Genomic DNA, 7,604 nt, shown 5'->3' on the forward strand with positions numbered 1-7,604 from the left:
GTCCGCAGCTTTCATTTCAGTGGGTTCCCCTAACGCTAATTAATGAATGCTTCATTAATTCAAGTGTGTCATACAATTGCGTTGCTTATTGCATTCCTTAACAATAACCCCGTGAGGTAAGAGAGCCAGTGTGGTGTAGTGGTTAAGAGCGGTAGTCTCGTAATCTGGGGAACCGGGTTCGCGTCTCCGCTCCTCCACATGCAGCTGCTGAGTGACCTTGGGCCAGTCACACTTCTCTGAAGTCTCTCAGCCCCACTCACCTCACAGAGTGTTTGTTGTGGGAGAGGAAGGGAAAGGAGAATGTTAGCCGCTTTGAGACTCCTTAAAGGGAGTGAAAAGGCGGGATATCAAATCCAAACTCTTCTTTAAAAAAATAAAAATAAACAATAACCCCGTGAAGTAAGTCGGTATTATTATTATTAGGAACAGGGGACAAATTTGATTCAGTTGGCATTTAAAGGCAAACTTACTTAATTTACAGTTTCCGAAGCAATGGGCGAACAGAAATGTAGCCATCCATTGAATGCCTCCCAACTTGCACTTTGCCAAATTTTGCAGAGAAGTTCTGCAGCCAAACAATATGTACAAAAATTCACGTGGGACTGAACCAGATATGCCTACATCCTTATCATGTAGTCAGTGCTTCTAGAAAAAGAGATGCCAGAACTCACTATGAACGCCTCCCTTGTTCTCTTAGAATGGCAAGGGTGCACACCTGAGAGGTGCTGGAACTGAGTTCCGGTGAGTTCCGGCTGAAAAAGAGCTCTGCATGACAATGCCAGTCAGCCGAATTCAGTGCTCAGCTTGGCAATCTTGTTCTGTTTGGCTACCTCTGATTTACACCATGTGGTTGTCCTCGAGCTGTTGTTGGATACCCACCTCTCATCAGTCCCAGTGTGGTGAATGTACAGGGATTATGGGAGTTGTAGTCCATCAGCCCCTGGTGTAGAAGATAAGTAGATCTGAAGATGGTTACATTCTGTAGTTGCCCAGCAAAGGCCATGCCAACTTTGGGACATGGTCTAGACATTTCAGATGAAGGCAACTGTGTATCATCCTTCTCTTTCAATTATTCCACTCTTATTTTTTTATCCAGTGTCCATCTGCTGAGCCGGGCACCTTTAAGCCCTGGTCTGTGAGAGTATGAATGAAGTAACCTTTAGGAACCATCTCCACTCATCAAGCTGGTTTCACCTCAGGGGACCAAAAGGAAGCAATGACTCACTGCTGAAAAGAGATCTGTGTTCCTGCACCTGCCCTGCAGATTCATGAAGCTTTATAATTTAATAGCTGAATCGTCCATTGCCTAAGGAAAGGGTTCCTGTTGGTGGAATACAGCTGGCGTGAAATGTAACCAAGAGGGAAAAAATGTATGGTTTTGTTCTCTGTGAAATCTGAAATCCTTACATAGTTCATTTAAGCTCATGGCAAAGATCAGCGAAACCCGTTTGCTAATATGTTCACTTTTACAGTGTAATCACGACATTCAATGAAATGCTAATTTGAATCGATTATGATGCAGCCAGTCCCCCCTTTTCACTTTTCCATCCTTCCTCTTTTGGATATATGATTGCAAGCAACAATGAGGGCAGGACCCCATTGCATCCTCTCTCTGAATCATGAGGATGTGGGAAGTTCATTAACATTTAGCTAATGAGATCCCAGCCTCCACTCCCACCTTCTACTTTGCTTTTGTATGCTGAGGATATGAGATAACACTGGAAGCAAATGCACAAGGGTTGGCTAATGTCACGATCCTCAGTATAGTTACTGAATAGGTAGATATGTTGATTTCAGTACCACTTACTCCCAAGTGTGCTTGGAGCTGATGTTTAAGAGAGTTAGGGGGAAATAGCTATTACCTAGGTGCTTATGAATTATGGAGAGCCAGTTTGCATCCCATAGTTAAGAGGGCCAGGTCCAAAAGTGGCCAGGATTCCTGTATCTTTTATTGGCTGTGCAGAACAGATGACAAGCTATGCTTGCTGAAAATCTCTCTTCTATGCAACTATTAGAAGAGCAGAAGTCTTGCCCTGTTTGTGCATCCAGCCACCTCACTTATGGTGCATTCCCCTCATTTGGTTTTGCTGAAAGTAGACCAGGGTAAATCTGCTAGGTTGCAAAAATATGAATGTGTTGAGGCTCACAAGGGACTGCTTTCACACATTACTTGGCCTCACAGAGGGGTTATGAAAAACACTCCATCAGAAAGATATCTAGCTAGGCTTTCCTTTATATTCTTCATGAGCTATGATGCTTTGTGCAGCAGGCACTAAATCCCATTTGCTAGCCGTTTGCAAATCTCCTAGAGTTACTATTATATCATTCTGCAAACTTGTTGTCAAAGTTTCAGGTGAACCCCTCCGAATGAACTGAAGCAAATTGTACAGTTATATCTGAAATTTCATGCAGATTGCTGTGATCAGTTGACAAAAGAATGGTCCTCGAACGATGGCACAATGCAGAGAGTCTCGGCCAGTTGGCCAGGTTTGCTCCGAGATTAACCTGTGTTTCCCAAAGGTGTATCAGTTCATAATAGAGCTGTTTGAATGAAAAGTCTGCACTCCATTTTTCCAGGCCGCACAATGTTGTATTTCCTATGCTAAACACCTCCTTTTCATATCAAAACAAAACAACCTTATGGGAACTAGCTCTCAGAGAGAATTAGACATGAACTTATCTCTGAAATGTTCAAGAATCAGTGCACTGCATCGTTCAGGGAAATGGATTTGCATCATGCCTTTGGGATAGAGTTGTCTTGTTGACATTGGACGTGCTATATGAAAGCAGAGTGCTTTCTGGAACTTATGAGACAGAAGCATTCTCAACATTCATGGATGCTTCATTTTTTTGATTGCCGCTAGTAAATGGCGTTCTCGCAATGTAAGAAAATAGCCTGCCAGAAGCAAATATGTGCATGAGCCAATGACAGTTGAAACACTTGCTGCTTTTCTAAAGGTTTGCTTAGTATGCTAATATGCCCAACTTGACTTAGGGGCATTAAATGCTCTTCTGGAACTGTTTAATAATTATGAGCTGACACTATTGCCATTTACCAAAATGACTCCTAGCTGTTGATAGAGAACAATTTCTGTTCTGTTGAAATAAACAGATCAATCATGTTTCCCGTGCTGGTGTTAACTCTCCTGACTTTTATGGTTTGTGTCATACTTGTGGAGTGGGCATATTCAGAGTCCGTCCCCAGTGCAATAATTCTGTACTGCAGCTTAAAGTGTGACTTTCTCTCATGCCAGAAGATCCATCCTTGACAGTTGCTCTCATAAAGCAACCCATGGCTTTTCTACAGGTTTCTGACCCATAAAAGGTCCTTTTTAACAGTACCTTTTGTAGGACAAAGGCTGAGGTTTCTCTCACTAGTCTACATAATATCTTGCCAAGCATAGAAGCAAACTGAAAATATGAAGCAATAGTAACGCTGACCTACAGTTGTTAGTCCATGGTAACAACGACAAGTTACCAGGAAGCATGTAGTTTTGCTGAAACTGAGGACTTTACAGAATCTTTTAAATGAATTCTCTCATTAATTAGTGTCTTCGTGATCTGAATGTATAAGAAACACTGCTTGAAATGAACTATTGGGGGGGGGGGAAATAAATGTGATTTGAAAAGCACTTTGCAAGTTTGCTAAATTACTCACTAGGAAAATACTGTCATTATTATGGGGGCTCTACAGTGTGCATGGCTGTGCCACAAAATGTTGATATGGAGGGCAGAAGATTTTCTTGCCCTTTGTGTTGGTATTCCCTATCCTAAACAGTCATTTATAACACCACCCAGTTTATAACATGAGAAGAATGTCAAGCGTGTACCCATATTGGAGAAAACAAAAGGGCGCACATATCGAAATGAGGTAGACCGGAGGCCACATCTGCTCCCGACTCCCAATTACCTCAGAGTCTATCCTTGTTGCTTCCTGCATCGCTCCATCATGGGTCCTGGTCACTTATAAAGCAGGGATAGAGAACCTGATTTAAGTCCCTGCTCTCAAGTCACTACTTCCACTGTCAAAGGCCATTACTAGGAACTGCAGGGAAACACAGTCTGTTGTGCTTGTGTCCTGCTTTCGGGCTTTCCACAGGCATCTGGCAGGCTACTGTGAGAACAGGTTGCAGGACTAGATGAGCCATTGGCCTGATCCAGCAGGCCTGTCTTATGTTGCCCCCCACATGCTGTTAGACAAGCTCCCATCAGCCCCATCAAGCATGGCCCAATGGTTGGGGATGATAGGAGTTGTTATCCAGCAACCTTTTAAGGGCTGCAGATTCCTTTCTCATGTTCTAGGGCATGTAATAGCAGTTCAATTGCTATGGAAGCAATTACCTGGAGTGGGGTGGACTCTTCCCCACTAGAGGTCTTGAAGCAAAGGCTACACAGCTAGTTGGGGGGTGTTTCAGCTCTGGCTTTCCTGCATCCAGCAGAGAGTTGGCCTATATGGTTTACTGGACATCTCACATTGATGGTTCTATGCCAGAATCTTGGAGCAGAATATCGTGTGCCATGTGTGGGAAGAACATGTGCACAAAAACAGTTCCAAAAACTAGTGTTAATAGTGCTTTAAACTCCCATAGCGTTTCTCTGTTGGAAGCCGCCCAGAATGGCTGGGGGAACCCAGCTGGATGGGTGGGGTATTAACAACAACAACTTCTTCTCCTCAAAGTTCCATAAACAACCATGAACTTACTGCCCTTTAAGCACTGATTAAAAAAGGAATACAGTGTTACCAAAACCAAAGTGTTCCAAAAGCAAGGTGCGCTTTCCCATAGAAAGTAATGCAAAACGGATTAATCCGTTCCAGACTTTTAAAAACAACCCCTAAATCAGCAATTTAACATGAATTTTACTATCTAACGAGACCATTGATCCATGAAATGAAAGAAATTTCCAATGTACTGTTTGAGAACCAAGGCATTTGAGAACCAAGGCATTTTAGAACCAAGGTACCACTGTATGGAAGGAGGGGTTCTCAAAAGATTGAATGGATACCAGATAAAGTAAGGATGGATGGATTAGGTTTATTATGGCCACAAACCAAGAAAAATTATACATATATATATATATGGAAAATAACACAATCAGAACACAGCCTGTGAAGAAAACATAAGATTCACAAGAGAGCCAGCAGAAAATTTACTTTATCACCTGCTTCCTAAGAAGTATATGCACATCATTCATTTTGTTCATCACTGCGAAACTTGTATTAGGTCAGCAACTGGAGACCTGTAAGTAAAATCCAGCCCTAAGAGGTGCTGCATGTTCCATGTTGCCAACCTGGAGGCAAGAGATATGGGGAAAGTGCCATTTATGGCATAAAACATATATGGAGTTCACTATAGCAGGCTGAGGCTGCACGCTTGCTCTCACTCATGCTTTCAAAGTAGCTCTCCAGGAAAAATGGATCCTGACCAGGAATCTCTGCTGACCAACAAGTAACGTAGATCCCCATTCTGTATACAAAAGAAGCTGTCACTAAACCAGCTAATTTCTGCTGCATTTGTCCTTGATCACAGTAAAGGTCTTTCTCTGTTCTTCCAGCCAAAACAACCCTAACCACTTCCTGGAGTGCAAGTGAGGTTCCAGAGCAAACTGCGGGGAAAGCGAAATGCTTGATAGTCAAACCGGAAAAAGTGGCACAGTCCTTTCCTCTCCCCGAGGGACAGTTGGCTGAGCATCTGCTCTTCTAGCCAGCGATAGGTCCACCGGATTTTGGAGTCTATGAACTCGGGGATCCGGATATTCTCCGGAAGCCCAGCCCGGAGCATTAAATGGCGCACCTCGTTGTCAAGGAACCCAAACATTATTATGTAGTCATACCGCACGAGGCACGGTCTGCACAGACTGACCGACGGTGTCCACTCCATGCTGCGATTCCTGGTCCCGCTGTATAAGATGTACTGAACGAACTCCTTGAAGTTTAGGCCGTCTGCCATCCCATGCATGTAAGCAGAGATAAGTCTCTGGAAAGGCTCCCTGACAAACATCACTTTGGTGTAGGACTGCATTATAGCCTCCATGGAGGTCCGGTTATACTCACTCAGTGCCTTTTGGCTGCCAAACTGCCGGTGGTGAGGAATTGGCAGCTGCAGGCTAACGTTTTTCTCCAGAAGCATCTCCAACAGCCGCTCCCAGCCTTCCACCCCAGTGGCTGGGGTTTTGCAATACAGGAAGTGCAGTTTGTGGTCCACCATAATTGAAGACAGGGCCTGGGAAGCTTCCTGTTGGGTAGGTGGGAGTCGGGTGATTTTACCTCTTTCGCTGCAGAAGGACCTCAGCACCTTTTTCCTCAGCAGCTGAATATGCAGGAGACTGTCAAACGTCTGTGGGACATCTTCTTCCGCATCCTCCATGGCCAATCTGCCTGCAAAATAGGATCGGAGGAGGGAGCGGAGTTTGTCTGTGCAAGGGAAGGGTGCTAAGGACTGTGGACCCGGGATTAAATTATTCTCACTGGTTTGCACGGCAGCAGAATTACTATTGAGTTGTTTTATTGCCTATTACTAATCGAAATGGAGTCCCCTTGGATGTGCTTTGTTTTTTAGATGCCATGCATGAATCTGTCAAATGCTTTCAAATTATTATTTCGTTAGCTTATTGCATTTATATCCCATCTTTCCCTCCAAGGAGCTCAAGGTGGTGTACCTGGTTCTCCCATCCCCATTTTATCCTCACAACAACCCTGTGAGGTAGGTTAGGTGGAGAGGCATGGACTGGCCCAATGTCACCCAGTGAGCCTCATGACTGAATGAGGATTCAAACACTGGTCTCCCAGGTCCTAGTCTGGTACAATAACCACTATACTACATTGGCTCTCCAGTCAATGTGAATGTTAAATAGAAGAGTAAAAGCAAATATAATTTACTTGAGTAAACAGGACCAAGGAATGGGCATTTATGAATATCTCACCATATGAGATACAGTGGTACCTCGGGTTAAGTACTTAATTCGTTCCGGAGGTCCGTTCTTAACCTGAAACTGTTCTTAACCTGAAGCACCACTTTAGCTAATGGGGCCTCCTGCTGCCACCGCGCCGCCGGAGCACGATTTCTGTTCTCATCCTGAAGCAAAGTTCTTAACCTGAAGCACTATTTCTGGGTTAGCGGAGTCTGTAACCTGAAGCATATGTAACCTGAAGCGTATGTAACCCACGGTACCACTGTATTTTACAGAACTACCACAACTACTGCAGCAAAAGGCTACAGAAGTGCGAAAAACTTCCTCTGTCAGAATCCTTCATTCTAAATAATTATTAAAAGTACAACCCCTGTCCTCTAGTACGCTTGAAGACTGAACTCAGAGGCACTTGGCAGAACGAGAATGCATTGCTGGACTGCATTAGGCTATAATTGTTTCTCAGATTGTCTTCTTATGGTGGCGGTGAATCCTACCTTGGTTCTGTGGTGTGTTTCTCCAGAGAAGGTGCCTCCACCACAACAGGGAAATGAAACCCAGAAAAGCTAAGATGAGGAGTCGGGCGAGGAAGCGCATGATCTTGTCTGCGCTATCAAAGTGAACGGCTGCTAATGGAAGCAGAGGAAGCAACCTGAAGCAATGTCAGCAGGAGTCCCCTTGAGTGTTTACTCTGGGAT

The 7,604-nt window shown here is 44.1% G+C and overlaps 2 protein-coding genes across 3 annotated transcripts in view; one reads left to right on the forward strand and one right to left on the reverse strand.

Annotated features, from left to right (window-relative positions):
- The window catches only part of XDH (xanthine dehydrogenase), a 55,320-nt gene extending 52,191 nt beyond the window's left edge, over nt 1–3,129 (forward strand). Inside the window, exon 37 of the mRNA XM_081903721.1 lies at nt 1,097–3,129. Coding sequence (XP_081759847.1) covers nt 1,097–1,147 — 51 coding nt within the window. The 3' untranslated portion in view covers nt 1,148–3,129. The remainder of the gene's footprint in view (nt 1–1,096) is intronic.
- A 2,227-nt stretch (nt 3,130–5,356) lies between these two features.
- Nucleotides 5,357–7,538, reverse strand: LOC309365843 (carbohydrate sulfotransferase 8-like). 2 transcript variants are annotated; one of them, XM_081904374.1, is made up of 2 exons: nt 7,404–7,538; nt 5,357–6,376 (listed from the first exon to the last, which is right to left on the reverse strand). In XM_081904374.1, exons 1-2 carry the CDS (start codon nt 7,501–7,503, stop codon nt 5,565–5,567), a joined length of 912 nt encoding a protein of 303 aa, XP_081760500.1. In that variant the 5' UTR covers nt 7,504–7,538; the 3' UTR covers nt 5,357–5,564. The 2 variants fall into 2 exon arrangements, with proteins under 2 accessions (XP_081760500.1, XP_081760501.1); XM_081904375.1 differs by having other exon boundaries at nt 5,357–6,372; nt 7,404–7,421.
- Between the last annotated feature and the right edge of the window lie 66 nt (nt 7,539–7,604).

This window comes from Podarcis melisellensis (genome assembly GCF_964234715.1).
Source record: "Podarcis melisellensis genome assembly, chromosome: 3".
Taxonomy (NCBI): domain Eukaryota; kingdom Metazoa; phylum Chordata; class Lepidosauria; order Squamata; family Lacertidae; genus Podarcis; species Podarcis melisellensis.

Excerpts from the sequence above, each read along its gene's own strand:
- LOC309365843 (XM_081904374.1), bottom strand. The coding sequence starts at position 7,503 with ATGCGCTTCCTCGCCCGACTCCTCATCTTAGCTTTTCTGGGTTTCATT. Across the intron at positions 6,377-7,403 it reads AAACACACCACAGAACCAAG|GCAGATTGGCCATGGAGGAT; the intron begins GTAGGATTCACC and ends CCTATTTTGCAG.